Raw genomic sequence first — 26,952 nt, 5'->3', positions numbered from 1 at the left:
AACACTGTTGTGTCGTCTGCAAACTTAATGATGGTGTTGGAGTCGTGCCTGGCCATGCAGTCGTGGGTGAACAGGGAATACAGGAGGGGACTGAGCACGCACCCCTGTGGAGCTCCAGTGTTGAGGATTAGCATGGCAGATGTGTTGCTACCTACCCTCACCACCTGGGGGTGGCCCGTCAGGAAGTCCAGGATCCAGTTACAGAGGGAGGTGTTTAGTACCAGGATCCTTAGCTTAGTGATGAGCTTTGAGGGTACTATGGTGTTGAACGCTGAGCTGCAGTCAATGAATAGCATTCTCACATAAGTGTTCCTTTTGTCCAGGTGGGAAAGGGCAGTGTGGAGTGCAATAGAGATTGTATCATCTGGGGATATGTTTGGGCGGTATGCAAATTGGAGTGGGTCTAGGGTTTCTGGGATAATGGTGTTGATGTGAGCCATTACCAACATTTCAAAGCACTTCATGGCTATGGACGTGAGTGCTACGGGTCTATAGTCATTTAGGCAGGTTGCCTTTGTGTTCTTGGGCACAGGGTTTCTGCTTGAAACATGTTGGTATTACACACTCAATCAGGGACATGTTGAAAATGTCAGTGAATACACCTGCCAGTTGGTCAGCACATGCCGGAGCACACGTCCTGGTAATCTGTCTGGCCCCGCAGCCTTGTGTATGTTGACCTGTTTAAAGGTCTTACTCATGTTGGCTACGGAGAGCTTGATCACACAGTCGTCCGGAACAGCTGATGCTCTCATGCATGCCTCAGTGTTGCTTGCCTCGAAGCGAGCATAGAAGTGATTTAGCTCGTCTGTTGGGCTTGCCGCAGCTCGCGGCTGTGCTTCCCTTTGTAGTCTGTAATAGTTTGCAAGCCTTCCACATAAGACGAACATCGTAGCCGGTGTAGTATGATTCAATCTTAGCCCTGTATTGACGCTTTGCCTGTTTGATCTTTCGTCGCAGGGCATAGCAGGATTTCTTGTAAGCTTCCGGGTTAGAGTCCCGCACCTTGAAAGCGGCAGCTCTACCCTTTAGCTCAGTGCGAATGTTGCCTGTAATCCATGGCTTCTGGTTGGGATATGTACGTACAGTCACTGTGGGGACGACGTCCTCGATGCACTTATTGATAAAGCAAGTCACTGATGTGGTTTACTCCTCAATGTCATCGGAAGAATCCCGGAACATGTTTCAGTCTGTGATAGCAAAACTGTCCTGTAGTTTAGCATCTGCTTCATCTGACCACTTTTTTATAGACCGAGTCACTGGTGCTTCCTGCTTTAATTTTTGCTTGTAAGCGTGAATCAGAACGATAGAGTTGTGGTCGGATTTACCAAATGGAGGGAGAGGGAGAGCTTTGTAAGAGTCTCTGTGTGTGGAATACAGGTGAACTAGAATTTGTTTCCCTCTGGTTGTACATTTAACATGTTGATAGAAATTTGGTAGAACTGATTTAAGTTTCCCTGCATTAAAGTCACTGGCCACTAGTAGCGCTGCCTCTGGGTGAGTGGTTTCCTGTTTGCTTATTTCCTTATACAACTGACTGAGTGCGGTCTTAGTGCCAGCATCTGTCTGTGGTGGTAAATAAACAGCCACGAAAAGTATAGCTGAAAACTCTCTTTGCAGGTAGTGTGGCCTGCAATTTATCACAATATACTCTACTTCAGGCGAGCAAAAATCTAGAGACTTCCTTAGATTTCGTGCACCAGCTGTTGTTTACCAATATGCACAAACCGCCCCCCCCTCGTCTTAATGGAGTGTGCTGTTCTATCTTGCCGGTGCAGCATATATCCCGCTATCTGAATATACATGTCGTCATTCAGCCACTATTGCATGAAACATAGGATATTACAGTTTTTGATGTCCCATTGGTAGGACATTCGTGATCGTACCTCGTCTAATTTGTTGTCCAATGATTGCACGTTGGCGAGTAGTATTGGCAGTAACGGCAGCTTTCCCTGTCGCCTTCTCCGGGTCCTGACCAGGCATCCAGCTCTTTGTCCTCTGTACCTGCGTCACTTCCTCTTGCAAATAACGGGGATGTTGGCCCTGTGGGGTGTTTGGAGAATGTCTTGTGCGTCGTCCTTGTTGTAGAAATATATACAGCGGGAAGAACAAGTATTTGATACACTGCCGATTTTGCAGGTTTTCCTACTTACAAAGCATGTAGAGGTCTGTAATTTTTTATCATAGGTACACTTCAACTGCGAGAGACGGAATCAAAAATCCAGAAAATCACATTGTATGATTTTTAAGTAATTGATTTGCATTTTATTGCATGACATAAGTATTTGATCACCTACCAACCAGTAAGAATTCCGGCTCTCACAGACCGGTTAGTTTTTCTTTAAGAAGCCCTCCTGTTCTCCACTCATTACCTGTATTAACTGCACCTGTTCGAACTCGTTACCTGTATAAAAGACACCTGTCCACAAACTCAATCAAACAGACTCCAACCTCTCCACAATGGCCAAGACCAGAGAGCTGTGTAAGGACATCAGGGATAAAATTGTAGACCTGCACAAGGCTGGGATGGGCTACAGGACAATAGGCAAGCAGCTTGGTGAGAAGGCAACAACTGTTGATGCAATTATTAGAAAATGGAAGAAGTTAAAGATGACGGTCAATCACCCTCGGTCTGGGGCTCCATGCAAGATCTCACCTCGTGGGGTATCAATGATCATGAGAAAGGTGAGGGGTCAGCCCAGAACTACACGGCAGGACCTGGTCAATGACCTGAAGAGAGCTGGGACCACAGTCTCAAAGAAAACCATTAGTAACACACTACGCCGTCATGGATTAAAATCCTGTAGCGCACGCAAGGTCCCGCTGCTCAAGCCAGCGCATGTCCAGTTCCGTCTGAAGTTTGCCAATGACCATCTGGATGATCCAGAGGAGGAATGGTAGAAGGTCATGTGGTCTGATGAGATAAAAAATAGAGCTTTTTGGTCTAAACTCCACTCGCCGTGTTTGGAGGAAGAAGAAGGAGGAGTACAACCCCAAGAACACCAACCCAACCGTGAAGCATGGAGGTGGAAACATCATTCTTTGGGGATGCTTTTCTGCAAAGGGGACAGGATGACTGCACTGTATTGAGGGGAGGATGGATGGGGCCATGTATCGCGAGATCTTGCCCAACAACCTCCTTCCCTCAGTAAGAGCATTGAAGATGGGTCGTGGCTGGGTCTTCCAGCATGACAACGACCCGAAACACACAGCCAGGGCAACTAAGGAGTGGCTCCGTAAGAAGCATCTCAAGGTCCTGGAGTGGCCTAGTCAGTCTCCAGACCTGAACCCAATAGAAAATCTTTGGAGGGAGCTGAAAGTCCCTATTGCCCAGCGACAGACCCGAAACCTGAAGGATCTGGAGAAGGTCTGTATGGAGGAGTGGGCCAAAATCACTGCTGCAGTGTGTGCAAACCTGGTCAAGAACTACAAGAAACGTATGATCTCTGTAATTGCAAACAAAGGTTTCTGCACCAAATATTAAGTTCTGCTTTTCTGATGTATCAAATACTTATGTCATGCAATAAAATGCAAATTAATTACTTAAAAATCATACAATGTGATTTTCTGGATTTTTGTTTTAGATTCCGTCTCTCACAGTCTCACAGTGTACATATGATAAAAAAAATTACAGACCTCTACATGCTTTGTAAGTGGGAAAACCTGCAAATTCGGCAGTGTTTCAAATACTTGTTCTCCCCATTGTATCTATCTTAGCAATAAGTGATGTAATGGTGAATAGCAGAGCAGCAAAAATGGTTAACCATGATGTTAAACCATCTCCTCTCCCTCCCCTCAGACGTCCTACTCAACCATGATGTTAAACCATCTCCTTTCTCTCTGCCTCCCCTCACACATCCCAGTCAACCATAATGTTAAACCATCTCCTCTCCCTCCCCTCAGACCTCCTAGTCAACCATGACGTTAAACCATCTCCTCTCCCTCTGCCTCCCCTCACACCATGATGCTAAACCATCTCCTCTCCCTCTGCCTCCTCTCAGACGTCCTAGTCAACCACAACGTTAAACCATCTCCTCTCCTTCCCCTCACACGTCCCAGTCAACCATGATGTGAAACCATCTCCTCTGCCTCCCCTCAGACGTTCTAGTCAACCATGATGTTAAACCATCTGCTCTCCCTCTGCCTCTTCTCAGACGTCCTAGTCAACCATGATGTTAAACCATCTCCTCTCCCTCTGCCTCCCCTCACACATCCCAGTCAACCATGATGTTAAACCATCTCCTCTGCCTCCCCTCACACATCCCAGTCAACCATGATGTTAAACCATCACCTCTGCCTCCCCTCAGACGTTCAAGTCAACCATGATGTTAAACCATCTCCTCTGCCTCCCCTCAGACGTTCTAGTCAACCATGATGTTAAACCATCTCCTCTCCCTCTGCCTCCCCTCACACATCCCAGTTAACCATGATGTTAAACCATCTCCTCTCCCTCCCCCATGATGTTAAGGGATAGGTGGGGCGCTAACGTCCTACCTCGACAACATCCAGTGAAATACAGAAATAGTAATATTAAACATTCATGAACATACACGTGTCTTACATCGTTTAAAAGCTTAACTTCTTCTTAATCCAACCGCCGTGTCAGATTTCAAAAAGGCTTTATGGTGAAAGCATACCATGAGATGATCTGAGGATAGTGCCCCACACACAAAAGCATTAAAAACATTTTCCAAACCAGCAGAGGTATCACAAAAGTCAGAAAAAGCGATAAAATAAATCACTTACCTTTGAAGATCTTCCCCCATCTCCTCTCCCTCCCCTCAGATGTGCCAGTCAACCATGATGTTAAACAATCTCCTCTCCCTCTCCTCAAAAATCCTAGTCAACCAAGATGTTAAACCACCTCTTCTCCATCTCTCTCCCCTCTGACGTCCTAGTCACTCACAATGTTAAACCATCTCCTCTCTCTCCCCTCACACGTCCTAGTCAACCATGATGTTCAACCATCTCCTCTCCCTCCCCTCAGATGTCCTTGTCAACCATGATGTTAAACCATCTCCTCTCCCTCCCCTCAGACTTCCTACCCTCCCACCCACTACATTCGGAGGGTGCCCCAGAAGAAGGTGCACTTCTTCACAGCCCTGCAGATACTGCAGTTGATCATCCTGTGTGCATTTGGCATGTACCCTCTGCCCTATATTAAGATGATCTTCCCCTTCTTGATGATCCTGCTCATTCCCATCAGGTAACAGTCACATAATTAAATAGAACACATTTTATTGTACCTCTATTGAATTGGTATAGTCCTCCTGACCAGCAGGGGGCAGAGAAGTCCACAAAAAAACTGGGAAGCTGAACCAGGGGCTTTTGGCTTTGAACAAAGGGTAGCAGTAGCCTCTAGTGGTTAGAAAAACGTGCCTGGTTGATTTCCATGGTTAAATATTCAAGATCACCAATAATTGATTGTTGTGGCTTTCTATTAACAAAGATTATAACAGGTGTATTTACCATTGAAAACAACCAAGACTGTATTTCAATGACACTTACTACAGTAGTGAGTTTGGTTTTGAATTAATTGGGTTTAATGTGTGTCTCTGTATCTCTTCACCAGGACTAACCTGCTGCCAAGGGTAATTGAGGCGAAGTATCTGGACATCATGGATTCTCAGCACATGTAGACAGACGGAGGGAGAACTCTGAAAGGACTGATACCAAGGCCTTGATTCAATTTGTAGCGTTGAAGACCTGCGCTAAAGCTCAATAGAAATTTAAAGATAATGTTCCCGCATTTGCGGAGAATCGCACTACAGTGCAAATCTTCAGCTCTATGAATTGATTTGAGCCCCCTAAAATACAAAATCTATTTTGTAAACTGGGTCAAAGACGTATAAGGTTTTCAAAGAAGCAAAAAAATAAAACAGCAATTACAATTCCCTTCAAATCCTTTTTATGTTCATTGGAGTGTCATATATGCCCTTATATTAGTTATATTCAAGAATAAAGCCAATAAAAAAAATGTGATTCATATGAATGTACCCTAGTAAAATGTAAGTGTTAAAAAAATTAATGTATGCCCATTTTTCATAATCCCAAGGTTATATTCATGCTTAGACTGGCAGAAATATAACTACCCAGAAAAAATGACCATTATTTTATTTTGAATACCACATATTTTATGTGTCACAGGTACAACTCAAAATCTATTGAAGGTCTTTTACAAAAACTTCCTGCCTTACACTGAAAAAAATTGTAAAATCGCCGAAAATATCTTTCACTTCATCCTTTGAGATTTGTTTTTATCTATCTGAGTCAACAAAACAAAGTTATTGCATTTTAATATAAAATACTGGTGTTATACTGTACGACAATATTTTGTTACCCTGAATGACACATCACTACGGCCCAAAAATATTGATTAAATGTGATTCCTTTAGCAACAACAATAATGCTATGAATGATTATTAGTAGCCACAATAGTATTTTTCAAGGACTCAGATGGTTGATCCAGTTCTGGAGGTGTTATACTGTACGACAATATTTTGTTACCCTGAATGACACATCACTACGGCCCCAAAAAATGTATTAAATGTGATTCCTTTAGCAACAACAATAATGCTATGAATGATTATTAGTAGCCACAATAGTATTTTTCAAGGACTCAGATGGTTGATCCAGTTCTGGAGGTGCAGGTTCATGTTGTACTTGTACAAGTTGTTCAGGGGGCTGCTCAAAAGAGTTTCCTTCAGTGGATACTGGAGTTAAGTTCATCACCACATTAATTTGTTCGATTCTTTCACGGTGCTTTCTCTAATTTAATCTCACATTTTCCCTCTTTTTCAGCATGAGATTGTGTCATTGTATGGATCGGTAGATGATCAGGATAGACATCCTTCTTTCTTCTCTGATAGCTAAAAAACTAAAATGTAATAGTTATGACACTGGCACAGAATAGGATTCACATCCATGAAATGTTATTAGTAGTCTATTAAAAGTAGGCTATACAATGATAACACTTAATCAAAGTTTAAAAGTTAAATCAACTCCCTCTCCTTTTCTCTTTCAAACATGTTTTGTTACTATTTCATTGCTAATGTTAATAATAATCACTTTACTATAATTTGAGCCTGTGGCAACACTTTACGTTGCATTAAATTGCATTATTACACGATTATTACATAATAGTTAATGTTATAATTATACATTGTTACACTGTAACTGGTAAATTTATTTTTAATGCAGGTACACAAATGTAATTCCAAGATACCTACACAAAATAGCTATATAAAATGGCCATCAAACTACTTCAACTCAAATTTGTACAGTCTCGATTTTTCATATAGTGACCCAAATGTGAAGCAGCAATAAACCAAAATCAATTTTTTTATCCATAATCGTGTGTGTGTTTGTAATATTATATTAACTAATATACTCCATCAGTTATACCTTAACTGCAGTGCAATAAAACATTAACTACAGTGTAATAGTGCAACTTAATGTTAAGCGTTATCCACCCAGCTTTATATGCTATTGTATCCTATTCTGTTGCTGACAGTAGCATGAAACAATGAAAACAATACCTTGCTTTTCTTCTGGCTAGTCTTTCCTCCCTAGCAACTGGATCTGCATCAATCTGTTGTCTGTGCCGTGCAGCCATCTTCTTATTAGACAACGGCATCTACAGTATAAACATAATGTGCCTTGAAATACCTTAAAATGTCATAAATTAGTTTACAATGTTAATATTCAGTATTCAAACATCAAGTAAATATCAATTGCATGATTGAATGTTGTAAACTAGTGAAAACATGGGATAACAAAGCTACTGTCATTCAGCATAACGGTGACAATGTGGTATAACATGAAACTTTTGTTGTGCTGAAGAACAAAAGCGTGATACTTAAGGATGGATTTCATAAATAAACATATTTAACAGGCAGTTCCTTGGCCATCTATATAAATGAATGACATTGACCTATAAAGATTATTCTTACTTTTTATATTTAATAGAGCTTTTTATAAAATAATAACATTAAAATATTATTTTCTGTATTGTACTGAAGGACATGCATTTTTGTTACAATGGTTACTAGAGGGTGAAAAGGTGAAATCATCAAATATTTCAGAGAGATTTACTCACCTCATCACATTGATAGAGGGTCTTCAATGGGTATTCTTTGTGATGTCACACACTGTCACATGATTACCATCATGTGATATGCTTAAAAATGGCTTTTTACCTTTGTTATACTGAATGACTTTGATGAAACTCAAAATATATTATATTTTTTAGATACAGTATGTCGCCCATTATTCTATATATTCTTGCTAACACTAACACAATTATGCCATGGGTGTTCATTTATATTTTTAGGATGAATTTTTACATTTTAAAAACACTTTTGTCATTCAAATTTTACCTGGACAGTTACACAGAAGGACATTTTGACAGTTTAGAGCTCAATACCTCTCTTAATTTAATAGTTTGCAACACAAATATTTCTGGGTGAAAAGAAGGGTAAGAGTTGAGTGATTTAATATTATATTCATACATATTTATGTTTTTCTGTTAAATTAATGGCCTTCGGACACCAAATTTACACGTCTTTGACCCAGTACATGTTAAGGCCCTTTGACTCCAAGAGTACTAGACTGTGACTGGGTTGCAACCGGTAGTTGACTGAAATTGAAATCTGGATGGACCACAATTTTTACCTTTTTTATTTGTTACGTATAAGCCGTGCTTCTACATCTGCATTGCTTGCTGTTTGGGGTTTTAGGCTGGGTTTCTGTATAGCACTTTGTGACATCGGCTGATGTAAAAAGCGCTTTATAAATAAATGTGATTGATTGACGTACAGTAGTTGCTTAATCTATGTAGTTGCTTTATCTATATAGTTGCTAAAATATTTAACATACTCTTTAACATCTCTTCTTATTGTATTATGAGAAATTCTGTACAACACAAGACATTATCTAATTCTGCCCCTGACCCACATCCTACCTTTATGTAACATGTTTAAGCTCATTGTATTGTTGTATATGAATAAGGTAAACATTTAGAAAGATCAACATTGTTTTGGTTTTAGGCTGGGATCTGCAGATAGTCATGGTTGTTTATAGTTCAATATTTTTGGTTACTTATGCAAAATCAATTCACAATGAATTGGCCAGATTGCAATGCAATTGTGCCATAACTTCAGCAATTACAAAGTAACATACAGGATATTAATGTAAAACAAACAAATATGTTGCACAGCATACTGCTTTCCTGCTGTTTAAGCTGTTACCAAACGAATAAAGACTTTTAAATTATTTGAATGTTTGTATTTAATTATAATCATACTGCGACAGATTAACATGTTCATATTGCTAACTTTCTGTACTGTATTACCTCATTCTGAAGACGTGTAAAACAGTCCTCCCTTTCGAGTTCTTGGTTGATGGTTTCACAGCATTGCAGATATGTGAGAGAGTTCACCCTGTGCAATTGTCCCAATAGATGGCACTATAAGCCCACCTAGAATAACCTAAACCTGGATTTTCAGAGGAGAGTTCTGTGTAGTCTTATTGTCAGACTTGTTACTTGTCAGCTGTTCTTTGCAGTGGTTTCTAGTGTCACTGCTTTTAAAGCCAATGTATACATTTCAAAAGGTGTTATGAACAAACTGTTCCCTAAAGATCACTGCTGTGTCAGATAAATTGTGTTGCCTTCAACATTTCAGAGTAGAGTGGACTTTTTTTAAGGGAAGCGCAGTCAAAAACGTAATTTCCCTGTATTTTTTAATTATATTTCCACATTATGAGGTGGAAAAAGCACAATAAAAATGTGGATTGAGCAGACATATGCAGTGTTTACCAACATTGCCTATAAAATGTGCAGTGTTGACATAGCGCGGAGGTTGGATTGAATCCCAGTCCTTTTATTTAACTAGGCAAGTCAGTTAAGAACAAATTCTTATTTACAATAACGGCTAATGGCTAAACTTTGATTTCACTTAAGATAAATAGACAATAAATCTAGGTGAGTGAACATATACAGCTCAATTGTTCACCACCCTATATCACTCCCCATCACAGCCAGATGTGATTCAGCCTGGATTTGAACCAAGGACTGTAGTGATACCTCTTATACTGAGATGTGGTGCCTTAGACCACTGCGCCACTCTGGAGTTCTACAGTAATGGAATTGTAAAACACTTGAACTCCTATCAATAGCTGAACTTTGATTTAACTTAAGATAAATTGACAATAAATCTAGGTGAGTGAACATATACAGCTCAAACGTTTGTGTGAATTACGAACCTCAAATTGATTCTGGATGACATCCCATCTTTGAGGAAGAGAAATGTGATTCCAGAACTTCCATGCTGGCAGGCAGCAATCAGTGTTAAAGAAACTGAGCAATACTACCGCACAACTCCTTCACAATTACCATACACAGGCCGTTCTCGTATGCCTACGTCGATGCTGGCTATTTCGAGACAGAAACTCATAAGCACAACATTGTAGAAAAAGTCAAATTGATTAAATTATCCTGTTTAAAAACCACGATACATTGAACATGGATGGGCAGATTTAAGACAAGAACACAATCTGCAAAAACCACCAGCCACGGCGGGTAGATTGAAGAATCATTTGAATAGTACTATACTTTTGTATTATCAACAGTATGCTAATAACTGACAGTTTATCAGAACTTTTAATTCAGATCCTTTGATGTGATAAATTCTGCTCCACTTCAAGACAAAACAGAACCAAATCTTTAGGATACAGATATAGGATCTTATTTTGAGACAGTTTGCTACAGCAGGAAAATAATCCTGAAGCAACAATACATTAGAATTATTACCGCAAAACATACGGTTATAATATAACTACTGTTCCCTGAAGAAGGGAATGAGTTATAACATACTATAGGGGAGTCAACGACCAATCAAACATGAAATCACACCCAACAGGCTTGCACCCATTTCAGCGAGCATAAATCCCCTGACAGCAGCTGGGCAAAAATATGTTACACCTCATTCCCTCTTTCAAGGAACAGTGGATATATTCATAACCGTATACTTCCTTTCAGTCGGTCACTATGTATAACATTCTATGGGGACATACAATCACGCCCCAAGCCGGCTCAGAGGGTACCCATGGCAGCCCAAACACATACAGGTTCCACCGGCTCCAAAAAAGGGTTCCAGAAGCCACTTTATTCCCTAATTCTTAACCAAGACACCTGAACTGTCACAGCCTCATATAAGGAACCAGAACCTGCTGCAACTTGGCAATGCACACAGACACGCCGGTGTCAGGCGTTGTCAGAGGAAGGCCCTAAAAATTGTCAAAGACCCCAGCCACCCCAGTCATAGACTGTTTTCTCTACTACCGCATGGCAAATGGTACCGGAGTGCCAAGTCTAGGACAAAAAGGGTTCTCAACAGTTTTTACCCCCAAGCCATAAGACTCCTGAACAGGTAATCAAATAGTTACCCGGACTATTTGCATTGTGTGCCCCCTCCCCCCAACCCCTCTTTTACGCTGCTGCTACTCTCTGTTTATCATATATGCATAGTCACTTTAACTATACATTCATGTACATACTACCTCAATTGGCCCGACCAACCAGTGCCCCTGCACATTTGCTAACAGGGCTATCTGCATTGTGTCCCGCCACCAGCCACCAGCCACCCACCACCCACCACCCGCCAACCCCTCTTTTACGCTACTGCTACTCTCTGTTTATCATATATGCATAGTCCCTTTAACCATATCTACATGTACATACTACCTCAATCAGCCTGACTAACCGGTGCCTGTATGTAGCCTCGCTACAGTTATGGCCTCACTACTGTCATTTTTCACTGTCTTTTTACTGTTGTTTTTATTTCTTTACTTACCAATACCTTTTTTGCACTGTTGGTTAGAGCCTATAAGTAAGCATTTCACTCATTTCACTCTCACTCTGTTGTATTCGGCGCACGTGGGGAATAAACTTTAATTTGAAGGCTCAAACCTACTGGGAACTGTGGTAACCTGGATAAATGTGCAACCTGCGTCCTGCCTAACACCCAATCCCGGGCCCAGCAATACGAACACTATGAGCCACACTTGGAGCAGTTACATGCAAGCGATAAAACCTCAAAGGTATGTCACGAACCCCAACTCGCTGCAGCAGAGATTTCACCAATTATTATGCCCTAGATAATGCCCAAGCAGCCTCCACACCTCTAGTGTGAACACACACACCGCTAAGCAACCCTTGTGCTTCGCTGTCATACGTCAGAGAGAGAGATTCCACAATTCAATGAGAGACGTTGCTTAGAAAACATCCTATTCCGAGCTGGATTAGCGAAACAGACAAAAAAGCTCACAAACACGGATATCATTGGTCCTATCCATTCGTGCATGAAGCAACCCTCAAACACTCTCCCCTTATATGTATGCAATCCTCTCATAAAAGGCGCATGCGCCAACTGTATAGTCATAATCAGGTTTGAGGGTAAACCCCTAGCCGTCAAATGCAACCTTTCAGTGGCCAAACCCACAGATCCCATTGCTGCGGTTGTGGGTGCCAAACTCTCCCCTGTGCATGGGACAATAGATTCTGACGATACTGAACCCTCCACTGGTCTCCACCCAACAGGCGGATGATATCAAGGAACCAGGGTTGTCTGGGCCAAAGTGGCGCCACCAGAATAAACAACACACCCTCCTGACAGATCCTCTCCCAGGTGGATTGAATCAGGTCCACCAGAGGAAATGCATTCAGCAGGGTTCAAGGCAACTGGTTCCCAACGGAGCGGCCAGACCCCTCATTGAGAAGAACAGACTACAATGCGTGTTTTCTCTCGATGCGTAAAGATCTAAGTCGGCCCTGCCTAATTTGTTGCTCAATAACCTGCTAATATAACAACCAAATGTTAAAATACCAGTTGCTGAAAACAGGTGGTCAAGCTAGAAACATTAAGGAGAATTTGACAGCATAGCTCCACATGCGTCATGACTGCAACAGTAAGGACCAGGGAAATTAATGTTCTTCACTCCCCACGTTTGAGTACAGGAACTTGCAGGGATTTGTAGTTTTGCATGAAGTCTACTTTGATGCTAATTAGCATTTTCGAATTTGAAAGTAAATAGAGCCGAAAATGTTGATAAAAATCATCTTGACCGAGAGAGATTTACAGCACATGGTTATCAAAATGTCACGCCAGGGTAAGCCTAAACGAAACACGGCCCTTTTTTGAAGTGTTTCTAAAATCCCCTGTAGGAACCATTTCCCTGTTTGACCTCAAGGTGTTATGACTATTATGACACCTCCACTGTGGGGCTCTGTCTCATACTCATTAAAAGTTTCATTTCAAGAAATGTATATTTTACATATTTTGGACAAAGCATTCAGAGCAATCTTGATCCTGAATTTCAATCCTGAAATTTCCATCCCTAACTATAACATTTTCCGACAAGATAGAACTGCCAAAGGGGGCGGTGTTGCAATCTACTGCAGAGATAGCCTGCAGAGTTCTGTCTTACTATCCAGGTCTGCACCATCCTACAATCTAAGCTTGATGCCCTCAATCTCACACAAATTATCAATTAACCTACCAGGTTCAACCCCAAATCTGTAAACACGGGCACACTCATAGATATCATCCTAACTTACTCGCGCTCCAAATACACCTCTGCTGTTTTCAACCAAGATCTCAGCGATCACTGCCTCATTGCCTGCTTCCGTAATGGGTCTGCGGTCAAACGACCAACCCTCATCACTGTCAAACACTCCCTAAAACACTTCAACAAACAGTCCTTTCTAATATACCTGGCCGGGGAATCCTGGAATGACATTGACCTCATCCCGTCACTAGAGGATGCCTGGTTAAGTGCCTTCCTCACCATCTTAAATAAGCATGCTCCATTCAAAAAATGTTGAACCAGGAATAGATATAGTTCTTGGTTCACTCCAGACCTGTCTGCCCTTGATTAGCACAAAAACATCCTGCATTAGCATCGAATAGCCCCCGTTATAAAACTTTACAGGGAAGTTAGGAACCAATATACACAGGCAGTTAGGAAAGCTAAGGCTAGCTTTTTCAAACAGAAATTTGCATCCTGTAGTACAAACTCAAAAAAGTTCTGGGATACCGTAAAGTCCATGGAGAATAAGAGCACCTCCTCCCAGCTGTCCATTGCACTGAGGCTAGGAAACACTGTCACTACCGATAAATCCACTATTATTGAGAATTTCAATAAGCATTTCTCTACGGCTGGCCATGCTTTACACCTGGCTACCTCTTCCCCGGTCAACTGCCCGGCACCCTCCACAGCATCCCGCCCAAGCCCTCACCATTTCTGCTTCACCAAAATCCAGATAGCTGATGTTCTGAAAGAGCTGCAAAATCTGGACCCCTACAAATCAGCCGGGCTAGACAATCTGGACCCTCTCTTTCTAAAATGATCTGCCAAAATTGTTGCAACCCCTATTACTAGCCTGTTCAACCTCTCTTTCGTATAATCTGAGATTCCCAAAAGATTGGAAAGCTGCCATGGTCATCCCCCTCTTCAATGGGGGAGACACTGTAGACCAAAACTGCTACAGACCTATATCTATCCTACCCTGCCTTTCTAAGGTCTTCGAAAGCGAAGTTAACAAACAGATTACCGACCATTTCGAATCCCACCATAGCTTCTCCGCTATGCAATCTGGTTTCAGAGCTGGTCATGGTTGCACCTCAGCCACACTCAAGGTCCAAAACTATATCATAACTGCCATCGATAAGAGACATTACTGTGCAGCCGTATTCATCAACCTGGCCAAGGCTTTTGACTCTGTCAATCACCACATTCTTATCAGCAGACGTAACAGCCTTGGTTTCTCAAATGACTACCTCGCCTGGTTCACCAACTACTTCTCTCAGAGGGGGCCTGTTGTCCGGACCTCTGGCAGTCTCTATGGGTGTGCCACAGGGTTCAATTCTCAGGCCGACTCTCTTCTCTGTATACATCAATGATGTCGCTCTTGCTGTTGGTGATTCTCTGATCCACCTCTAAGCAGATGACACCATTCTGTATACTTCTGGCAATTCTTTGAAGACTGTGTTAACTAACCTCTAGACGAGCTTCAATGCCATACAACTCTCCTTCCGTGGCCTCCAACTCCTCTTAAATGCAAGTAAAACCAAATGCATGCTCTTCAACCGATCGCTGCCCACACATGCCTGCCCGCACAGCATCACTACTCTGATGTAGAATATGTGGACAACTACAAATACCTAGGTGTCTGGTTAGACACCAATCCAAGCATCTCCAATCCAAAATTAAATGTAGAATCGGGCTTCCTATTTCGCAACAAAGCATCCTTCACTCATGCTGCCAAACATACCCTCGTAAAACTGACCATCCTTCCAATCCTCGACTTCAGCGACATCATTTACAAAATATGCGCCAACACTCTACTCAGCAAATTGGATGCAGTCTATCACAGTGCCATCCGTTTTGTCACCAAAGCCCCATATACTACCCACCACTGTGACCTGCATGCTCTCACTGGCTTCAGGTCATCTACAAGTCTCTGATAGGTAAGGCCCCGCCTTATCTCAGCTCACTGGTCACCTTAGCAGCACCCATCCGTAGCACGCGCTTCAGCAGGTATATCTCTCTAGTCACCCCAAAAGCCAATTCCTAATTTGGCCGCCTTTCCTTCCAGTTCTCTGCTGCCAATGACTGGAATGAATTGCAAAAATCACTGAAGCTGGAGACTCTTATCTCCCTCACCAGCTTTAAGCACCATCTGTCTGAGCAGCTCACAGATCACTGCACCTGTACATAGCCCATCTGTAAATAGCCCATCCAACTACCCCATCCCCATACTGTATTTATTTATTTATTTTGCTCCTTTGCACCCCTGTATCTCTAATTGCACGTTCATATTCTGCACATCAATCACTCTAGTGTCTAATTGGTATATTGTAATTTCTTCACCACCATGGCCTAATTATTGCCTTAACTCCCCTTTCTTACCTCTTTTGCACACACTGTATATAGATATTCTTCAACTGTATTATTGACTATGTTTTATTTATTCCATGTGTAACCCTGTGTTGTTGTATGTGTCGAACTGCTTTGCTTTATTCTTGAGATTAAGACTGTTCAGAATGATGATATGATAAGAGGTAATGATTAATAAGATTACTGTTTATCGATTTAATAGATATATACCTTCTAGAGCTTAATTCAGGTGACGCTTTAAACAACCTCTTCCGTGGTGCCCCAAATCCTAATGAGGTCATTGTTACATGACTAATTTAATTGGGTAACAATTAAACATAGTCAGATGATTAAAAAAGTAATAGTCATCAGATTAATGAAAGTAAGGTCACGCCAAGTGCCTTCAGAAAGTGTTCACACCACTTTACTTTTTCCACATTTTGTTGTGTTACATTCTGAATTTAAAATGGTTTGAATGACCTACAAACATTTTCCTATTATTTCAAAGTAGAATTATGTTTTTTTTATTTGTACAAATTCATAAAAAATGAAAAGGTGAATGTCTTGAGTCAATAAGCATTCAACCCTTTTTAATGTCATTGAATGGGTGAAATGATGGAAGCTTGTACAGAATAAAAAATATCCCAAAACATGCATCCTGTATAAAACAATGCACTAAAGAAATTCCACGAAACATTTGGCATAGCAATTCACTTTTTGGGGCAAATCCAATACAACACATTTACACACTACCCATCTCCATATTTTCAAGCATAATCTTTGCTGCATCATATTATGGGTATGCTTATAATCATTAAGGACTGGAGAGTTTTTCAGGATAAAAATAGAAAAAAATGGACATAAGCACAGGCAAAATCCTAGAGGAAAATCTGGTTCAGTCTGCTTTGCACCTGACACTGGGAGATTAATTCTCCTTTCAGCAGGAGAATAACCTAAAACACAAGACAAAATCTACACTGGAGTTGCTTACCAAGAAGATAGTGAATGTTCCTGAGTGGCCAAAAATCTATGGCAAGACTTGATAATGGTTTTCTAGCACTGATCAACAGCCAAATTTTCAGAGCTTGAAGAATTTTAAAAAGAACAATGGGCAAAAAGTTTATAATCCAGGTGAGTGAAGCTCTTCGAGACTTACCCAGAAAGCTTTAACCGCTACCAAAAGTGATTATAATATGTATTGACTCAGGGTTATGAATACTTATGTAAATGAGATATTTCTGTGTTTCATTTTCAGTAAATTTGCAAAAAATATGTTTTCACTTTGAAATTATGGGTTTTGTGGGTAAACGGGTGAGCATTTTTAAAATTCCATATATACAGTACCAGTCAAAAGTTTGAATACACCTACTCATTCAAGGGTTTTTCTTTTTTTTTACATTGTAGAATAATAGTGAAGACATCAAAACTATGAAATAACACATATGGAATTATGTAGAAACCAGAAAAGTGTTAAACAAATCTAAATATATTTTATATTTGAGATTCTTTAAAGTAGCTACCCTTTGCCTTGATGACAGCTTTGCACACTCTTCCATCCATAGGTGGTGTGCAACGAGCCCCTTCTTCCATACAATGTACATTCATGAATTCGCCATAACCTGGTAGCACCAGCCTGGCTGAATGAAATTCCAGGTGTACTTTAGCTCGTCGGCAAAATCTTTAAACAGGGATAGGTGACACTTCACCGCTGCAGGGACAGGAGGTAAATACCTTCCCCAAAACCTGGAGGAACTGTGGGGGAGAAGGCGGCCAATCCACCCCCAGGTGATCTGCTGCCCTAATAGTTCACCCTCTCATGCCGAATCCAAAGCCCGGGCTTTAGACTGTTCCAGAATGATGTCATCCATTTTACACTCTGAAAACCCTCCAGAGCCAACCAAGGATAGTATATCATTCCTGGAATCTGGACTCTGAACACTGCCAGAGAAACCGGAGTAAGCCTCACTCGGCTGGGATGACACCCCTATCAACTCCGACCACCGCTGCTGCTCTTTCCCGGCCTTAGACATCCCAATTCCAGAGATTGCTTCACCGGAATACCCTTCGCCAGCAGCCCCAATCTTTCTCACAAAGTCAGCCCAACATCCAATGGAAGTTGAGCCCAGTGGGCGACATTGGTCACATCAATTGGTCTGAGCCAAAGCCATCCCAGGTAAACAGGACAGCACTAGGGCATGGTCGGAGTTTCAAACTTGGCTGGTTAGCCTTTTTGAACTTAACCACTGGCCATCTTACTCAAGCAAAGAAGCACTGGCTCCACAAGCAGAGCAGAAAGTAATGGATTTTTAGCAAACACAAAAACCGAAACCAAGACCCAAAACTGTCAACAACTAGACGAGTACTCTCTTCCCAATAAAAGACACCTATGCCGGAGTCAAATCTCATAGTCTTCGTCTGCATGAATAGTTTGAAAATTGTGTGATTCGTTCTTTCTTCAGGGGAGCTGAAGTGCAAAGAATTGAGGAAATGGATGCTAGCCCTGGTATAATAGCTAGGAAGGCGGGGCTTCCGAGGGCGGGCTCAGCATCCATTGGCCCATTGGGCGTGATTTCTGTTTTCTTCAGGTGAATATGATTGGTCGTTGACTCCTCCATAGTATGTTGTATCGAGTGACTGACTGAAAGGGAAAATCAGTTAATAGCCCAGGGGTTTATTTGCTTCAATCACTGAACACAACGGCGCTTATTAGAGACAGGCTTCTATTTGAGCCAAGCGTCTATTTCCTTTCTGGAAACAGCTTTTGCTAAATAAAATGTTGAAAAAACTCCCACACTGTTTATTGTGACCAGTACGACACGTATAAACATTATAGTAACAAATCCATCACAGAGACTATAGGCTGCCTATCATACGTATACCCCTTATTTTGTGTTTCAGCACCATTCTCTTAGTTATTGCATCTCCTTGCACCTTGTATCCCCTGTAGTTGCAACACAATCACACCAGATAGACTTTAGTATTCAACGTTTGTCCAGGTTCCCAGGACATTGGGAGTTGCCTTTAAAACCATCCACCCGAGCAATTTAATCGTCGAGTTGTTTATGCTTAACCGTCAACCTTAACCCTTACCCACTTTCACTTCACCATAGATGTTTATCCCTCCCTGGACAAACATTGAATACTGAAGTAAGACCACTAGTTAAGCCGAGCATTGCAATGTCTGCTTCCAATTCACACCCTCAAACACGTAGATCCCCTGAACGCAGCTCACTTTCCAGCCCACTCTCTCAAACACCTAGATCCCCTGAACACAGCTCACTCTCCAGATCCCAATCACCTGAATTCTAATCACCTGTTCACACACCTGTATGTCATTATCACACACTATTTAGTTCACTTCTTTGCACCCCATTACTGTGAGATATTGTTTGTTTTGTGACACATGTCTTCAGAGTGCTGGTTTCCCCGTAAATGAATCCTCCCGTGTATGATAGTTTTTGCCTGCCTCACTAACGACGCCTATTCCCTGCCTGTACTTTAGCCTTTCGGATTTCCTGTTGTCTACCTATTGCCTGATCTCCCGGACTACTTAACTAGCCTTTTCCCTGCCTGTACTGTTGCCCTTTTGGACCCCCTGTGTATGGCCTTCTGTCTGCCCCTGTGGTCCTATGCAATAAACACCTGGTGCGCCCTGCGCTTGAAACCAGCTCTCTGTTGCCCCTCGTGTTCATTACAAACATGTCAAATCACCCTGCTGTTTCATGCATGGCAATAATGTTGTTCTTCTTTTGTGTAATCTTTACAGTACTCACTGAAGTACACTCCTAAACAACTCATTTACACCCTGTGTTAATTTGAAACAGGAGGTTATTTGCTGAAATGTGTGTCCCTATTAAAAGGGACAGGCGTCTATTTGAGATTCAGTTTCACGGTATGTGGAATAGAATTAATGGACATCTTTAATGAACAAAAAGCACTTAAAGGGCTTCACAATTCATAAAGGTCATGTTAGCTGAATGATATTATCTCACAGAACCAAATGTATAAGATCTAAGCCTGTGTTAACCTCAGACCTTATTTTCTTTTCTTATCCCAACACCCTATCCTTTCCCCATTAACTCTCCCCATAGGATGGACTGAACGAACCAGAGTTAACTCATATCCGTTTTTTAGGACAACAAGCTGAAAAAAGTCTCTGGCAGGCAATTCTAGTTGTCTGGGCATTTCGGGTAAGTTCCTTTTCTTCCTTGTTAGAAACATTTTCTATCAAGTTATCTAGCTAAGTTAAGCTACTTCATAGCTATGCTGTCTGTCCATAGTTAGCGTTAGTTGGCTAGCTGCTATTTAAAAAGAGACCACCAAGTACCAGTTATAAAGTATTTTTGCTTGTTAGAGCTATGAAGAGAGGTTAACCAAACATAAGTGTTTGTTTTATTTGGATAGCTAGCTATTAACAAAGGGATTTATTTGGATTTTTTACAATAGATATTATATTAGGCAGTTTTTTAGCTTTATCTCAGAAGAAGGAAGGTCCTGAATTCTAATTGGGTGAGACTTGGCCTCCTCTATTTCCGCCAACGCACATCAGATGAAGATTCAAGCCAAATACTCAGTGACAGCTTAAATGCCCAATAGCAGAGTTTAAAGTTGGGTAGAGAAATCCCTCCATACTAATTTTAGGACGTTTACCATTCCAAATTACATTTCTCACCGAGATATCTATTTATGTCCTTAAAGAATAATGAGGAAGCATTGAAAACAAGAAATTCATACTGGGGAGGACATTCATTTTACTAACGAAACTCTTGCATAAAGAGTAACATGAAGTGGTGACCATCTACTTATATCTTTTATATTTATGTTGCACTAAAATTCTCATTAATCAAGAGTTGCAAATTGGATCGAATTTGCATGCCCAGGTATGTAAATCCCTTATGTTTTAAAGCGATAGGTAAGAAGGTAATCTGACTTGTTCGATTGTGGGATTTAGAGGCATTAAGATAGACCTGGACCAGTTACATTTATATCCAGATAAAGAGCCTAAATCTTTATAGATGTCATGTCCGTATGGTATAGAATTAGAGACATCGGATGACATGACATCAGCATACTGGGAGATATGGTATACTGTTTCTTTGATCTTAATAGGCAAGATATTAATATTTTGCCTAATGGACTAGCACTTTAATGAAAGGGCAAACCGGCCATGATTCAGAGGACAACCCTGTCTTGTGGGTCTTTGTAGGGCAAACTCTGTGGCAGCGAAATGACCAGTTCGGACATTGCAGTTGAGCCGGTACATAGGGTGCGGACCATACTAGTAAATGATGATCCGAAGCCAAAATGTTCCAAAACAGCCCATAAATACTCCAATTCCACACGGTCAAACATTTTCTGCGCATCTAATGAGAGGACAGTGCAAGTCTGTGGTTGAGAAGCGGCGGAGTCTATAATATGGAATAGTATGTTGTCCGAGGACCACCGACCCTTTATGAATCCTGATTGGTCAGGATTAACCAATGATGATATGCAAGTTCCTAGTCGTTTTGACAAGACCTTGGCTAAGTTTAAAATGCGCAGTTCAAAATTGATAAGGCCCTGTAGCTTGAACATTCAAGAGGGCTCTTGCCACCTTTCAATAGCAAGGAAATAAGAACTGTTTTGTGGTTGCTATGGAATGTCCCAATCTCCAGCAAGTGGTTTATTAAGTCTAGTATTACAGATATGACTAAATTCGACACAGCCAACAATAATTCAAGAGGGATATCATCCAAACCTGGAGAATTGGATTTTGACATTGTCAGTCTTCAGTTCACTTGTTAAATCCACTCGAGTTAGTGTAGAAGCAGGGGAGACAGGTTAAAGAAGGATTTTTAAGCCTTGAGACAATTGAGACATGGATTGTGTATTTTGTCTTATCAAGAGAGGCGGATTGTTAAGGCTGCAATAACAGCAGGCACAAAAACTATTCTAAGGAGTTACTTTGAACCCAGTATTACCCTTTGCAGATGTTGGTTGTTTATGTACTTGTACATTGCACAGCTGGAAAGAGCCACTGTCAGAACACGTGGGGCCAAGCCCCCAACTCTGATAATTTGGTCACATGCTATCTCCCACTTGCAATAGCTAATTTAACAACAATGTTTGGTTTGGTGGATGGGAGATAGGATGTTTGGTTTGGTGGATGGGAGATAGCACTGCCTGGCTCTGTCATTTGTTTTCTATGCCACTCTGGGTTGGTAGCCTTTGAGAAGGAGATTTGAATGGACCGACTGAATTTGGAAATACTTAAACATATTTGTCTTTAATCTGTTCAGTTTTGTCCTTTTTAACTTGTATGGTGTTGTTTTTTGTTTGTTTTTAAATGTTGTACTTGTTTTCCCCCCTACTGAACCGTACATACAGTATGTTTATGTATTGTATCTTGAAACTGTAATTGTTTAGCACATGCAAAAATAAAAGCAAATAAATAATTGTTCACAATTATGTAATTTGCTCCAATGTAGTTTCCTCCATATTAAAGGAATAGTTTGAGATTTTAGCAATGAAGCCCTTTCTCTACTTCCCCAGAGTTGAAAGAAGAGGAACAGCTAACCTGCTAACTGTTCCTGTAGACTTCCAGTCATTGTGCTAATGCTAGTTAGTATTGGCTCGTGAAACTACCTATAACTTCCTTCATACTGAACACAGAGACATAAAAATGCTATTCACAATGTTATTCTGTTGCAGCTAGCACATAACCCCCATTTGTAAAAATCCTCCCAAAATATTTTGATCAGTACCCCCGAGCAGTACCCCCTCGGACTCCAGTTTAATTAGACCTACAGTTGCATAGTGCAGGACTACAAGATGCAAAACCGCATATAGCAAGCTAAGCCCTGTCAGTTTAATTGTCCAATCATGTTGCCTTCTCTGTGTATAGGAAACCCTCCCTAGTCCTTCTTTAAAAATATCATTAATATGAACAGTACATGGTTGCTGCAGTTTGACAGGGTTTTCATCCTCCCCAAGGCCAGGAGTTTTCCAGGAGTTTTTTAAACCATGTGACCTGATTAGAAAAAATTGTGAAACATTTAAAAAAGGTATAAATTTTAGATAAAACTATACTAAATATAATCACCTCATCAAATAACAGATTAAAACACAATTTCGCAAAGAAGGTCTACAGTAGCCTCAACAGCACTCTGTAGGGTAGCACCATGGTGTAGCCGGAGGACAGCTAGCTTCCGTCCTCCTCTGGATACATTGACTTCAATACAAAACCTAGAAGGCTCATAGTTCTCACCATGTTCCATAGACTTACACAGTAATTGTTGACAACTTCTGGAGAACGTCCTCCAGCCTATCAGAGCTCTTGCAGCTTGAACTGACATGTTTTCCACCCAATCAAAGGATCAAAGAATTACTCTAGTACTGAAAGCATAAGCTACAGCTAGCGAGCACTGCAGTGTACAACATGTGGTGAGTAGTTAACTCAAAGAGAGAGAAAGACAATAGTTGAACAGTTTTGAACAAATTAATTCCTTCCAAAATAGGGAGATGCAAGAGAGAAATAGAGAGAAAGATTGTCATTCTTTTTCACTTTCAGTTTCAGTTACTTAGCTAGCAAATGCAGCTAGCTAGTTTAGCCTACTGAAACACCCTGCTTAAACAGAGGGATGCTATGTTAGCTAGCTGGCTATGACTTTCCAACACAACACTGGAACTCTTCCAAGTCAAGGTAAGCTTTTGGTATTACTAAATGTATTGCCACCGGGGCCCGCCGGTATAACTGCTTACTGACTGTACAGTAACGTTACTGCATGATTGTAGTGGGTTTACTAGCGCATTAGTTCTATTAGCTATGCTGACTATGACGTTACTTTAGCTAATATGCTGACAATGATGTCGGCTGTGTGCAGAGGTTTGGCTTGGAACGTTTTTTTTTTTCTTGGTCACATACAGCTGATGTGTTGTGTGTTTAATTCCACAAGCAAATGGAAGAGGTGAGAGGAAGAGAGTTGCGAGAATGAATACAACGTGGCGGCTATGAAAGTAAACTGTGTTTACCCGTGATCAGGGGTATTTATTCCGCCGATTCTGTTGAAAAACACTTCTTATAAGGAAGCAAATGGAACAAAAGGTGGATAAACATACCTGAATTTGTCCAAAATAAACTCTTGTTTGCAACTGTTGGACTAATGATTACACCCTATATCAGCTAGACGCAGGGAAGAGTGTGCAAGGCGATATTAAATGTCACTGTCTATCTACCTACGTTGTAAACTTTCATTCATACGTTGTAGCAACCTCATGATGGGTACAGGTCAAATTTAAGTATCATGTAGTAGCCTTAACCTATCGCTGTTGCATTTCAGGATATGGTTGTGCACTTTTACATACCGCATAACCCCCTAATGTTATTCTCTAAGCTGTTTGAGATGCATGTAAATCATGTTTACCCTCTGACAAAACAAATCACATCATCATGTCATCAAACTAACATTTTTATCAAAACGCACTTCACCAAACATCTTCAAATAACGACACAAAAATGTACATCAAATGATTGGCTGGTCAAGTAACGGCAGGAGCGTTGGGCCAGTAACAGCAAGTTCTGTGGTTTGAATACCCGAGCTGACAAGGTGAAAACATCTGTCAATGTGCCATTGAACAATGCACTTAACCCTAACTTTCTCCAGGGGCACTGTACTACTATGCTGTATATGATGATAACACATTTTTTTACACAGTAAGACATCAAGTATGGTTGATATCAAGTAAAATAAGAAAATAAAAACATACAAACAAACAATCCCAACAATCCTCAAATGAACTAGCCACAACAGGAAGGCACTGCGTAATAATCATTTGGTGGGTGCTTATATTTGTTCTATTTCACACATGTACAAGTGTGTATTAATACACATGTATTTGCATCCACCCTCGGAGAGTGGGATCATAGCTAGGGTCTGCCATTATCAACAGCAAACCTGGTGCAATTAGGGTTAAGTGCCTTGCTCAAGAGCACATCGACAGATTTTTCACCTTGTCAGCTCGGTATTCGACTAGAGACCTTTTGGTTACTGGCCCAACGCTCTAACCTAGACTACCTAACACCCCTACCACATGAAAGTATACTCATAAAAACGCTATTACCCCTGTCAACTGCTGGAAGTCCATTATGTTTACCAGGGTTGTGTTCATTAGGTACCAAACAGAAAAATGCAGATTGTAGCGGGGAGGGACTACCTAGACTTGGGCATAAGAAATGCTAATTGTTGGTCCTTGATTATTCTTTGAGTTCAAACAAAGAGTGCTGAATACTAAATTAAAACTGAATACACATTGGTTGAGAATTTTCAGTTGGTTCACATGGAAAACAAACAACAACCACCTGATAGCTCCTGAAATCATCTGGTATGACGATGCCCATACAAAAAGTATGGTAATATATACAATCTATTTATAGAATTGCCCAAACAAGGAACAAAGGAGAGAAAAGAGAAAGGCAGAAGGAGGTGGAAAGTGTTCAGCAGACCCTGATATCCTCCCTGGGGCACGTTCAGCAGACCACAACATTTAGGAACTTTCCGATAGAAATGTATAACATAGAACAAACATGCCTTTCCGAACTCTTTTACTGAGGAATCATGTTGGCTATTCATGGCATTTCTATTTGCAACTTTCAACAACGTTTGGCACCTGAACGTGGCCCTGGGTAGTAGTCTTGGTTGATTGACAGCAGAGTTAACCAGTTAGAGGCTCTGAGAACGGTTCAGTGCACCAATGTGATGGACTAACAGCCAATCCCCTGGCACCTTTGGACTGATACTCGTCTGGGACTCCCAGTGTTCTATCTCATGAGGCGTTGCAGAGTCGGGCACAGAGCAGAGCAGTGTGGTGTTGGAGGTGTCACCCTGGAGACGAGTCACCCTCTCTGTCACGTACACAGAGGTTGTTTCCTCAGTGTCCTCATAATGCAGCCTAATGCTGTTTCTTCTGTGTCTCTGTGATATCCGCTGTGTCTCTGTAATGCTCTATTTGGTCTTGATTCCCTCGAAACCACAGAACTTCCAGCGTTTCTCCAGGCTGGCACCCACCCCTGTCAGCTCCTGTCTGAAGGTACAGGGCAGCCGACCCAGTAGAGCCCCCACCTGTCCGGTGTTTATCTGAAACACACACACACACTATAAATACACATTTGATACATACACTGACACACATCCACAGATACAATCACAATACAAACGTAACACACAGATTTGATACACACTCCTACAAACTCAAAGAGCCCCACATTACTCATCACAAGATGATTGCATACAAGCCCCCCCCCCTCCTTTTGGAAAATCTGACCATGACCTCATCTTGTTGCTCTCCTCATATAGGCAGTAACTAAAACAGAAAACGCCTGTGCTATCTATTGCTGGTCTGACCAATCGGATTCCATGCTTCAAGATTGCTTCGATCACATGGACTGGGATATGTTCTGGGTTGCCTCAGATAATAACATTGACGTACAGTATACGCTGACTCGGTGAGCGAGTTTATCGGTGAGCGAGTTTGTTGTACACACTGTGACTATTAACACCTTCCCTAACCAGAAACCATGGATTGATGGCATAATTCGCGCAAAACTGAAAACACATACCATCACATTTAATCATGGCAAGGCGACTGGAAATATGGCCGAATATAAACAGTGTAGTTATTCCCTCAGTAAGGCAATCAATCAAGCAAAGTGTCAGTATAGAGACAAAGTGAAGTCGCAATTCAAAGGCTCAAACACGAGACGTATGTTGCAGGGTCCACAGACAATCTCAGATTACTAAAAGAAAACCAGCCCGTCGCGGACATCGAGGTCTTGGCTGCCAGAGAAATTAAACAACTTCTTTGCACGCTTTGAGCACAATAAAGTGCCACTGACGCGGCCTGCTACCAAAGACTGTAGTCTCTCCTTCTCCGTGGCCGACGTGAGTAAAACATTTAAACGTGTTATCCCTCGCAAGGCTGCCAGCCCAGACTGCATCTCTAGTCTTGTCCTCAGAGCATGCACAGACCAGCTGGCTGGTGTGT

General features: G+C 41.4%; 2 protein-coding genes across 4 annotated transcripts in view; one reads left to right on the top strand and one right to left on the bottom strand.

Annotated features, from left to right (window-relative positions):
* Positions 1-9,270, top strand: part of LOC109864905 (sodium bicarbonate transporter-like protein 11) — a 40,602-nt gene extending 31,332 nt beyond the window's left edge. For 2 of the 3 annotated variants that reach the window (XM_020452967.2, XM_020452968.1), the window contains exons 19-20: positions 5,034-5,203; positions 5,570-9,270. In XM_020452967.2, coding sequence (XP_020308556.1) covers positions 5,034-5,203; positions 5,570-5,636 — 237 coding nt within the window. In that variant the 3' untranslated portion in view covers positions 5,637-9,270. The remainder of the gene's footprint in view (positions 1-5,033; positions 5,204-5,569) is intronic. The other variant, XR_002251511.2, reaches the window with a different exon arrangement.
* Positions 9,271-24,364: 15,094 nt separating this feature from the next.
* Positions 24,365-26,952, bottom strand: part of LOC109910176 (ecto-NOX disulfide-thiol exchanger 2-like) — a 92,004-nt gene continuing 89,416 nt past the window's right edge. The window contains exon 11 of the mRNA XM_020509312.2: positions 24,365-26,045. Within this exon, the coding sequence (XP_020364901.2) occupies positions 25,914-26,045 (132 nt within the window). The 3' untranslated portion in view covers positions 24,365-25,913. The remainder of the gene's footprint in view (positions 26,046-26,952) is intronic.

The sequence above is a fragment of the Oncorhynchus kisutch genome, linkage group LG19 (assembly GCF_002021735.2).
Source record: "Oncorhynchus kisutch isolate 150728-3 linkage group LG19, Okis_V2, whole genome shotgun sequence".
NCBI lineage: Eukaryota > Metazoa > Chordata > Actinopteri > Salmoniformes > Salmonidae > Oncorhynchus > Oncorhynchus kisutch.
Note: the sequence above shows the minus strand (reverse complement) of the source record. Positions and strands in the feature narration are given on the sequence as shown.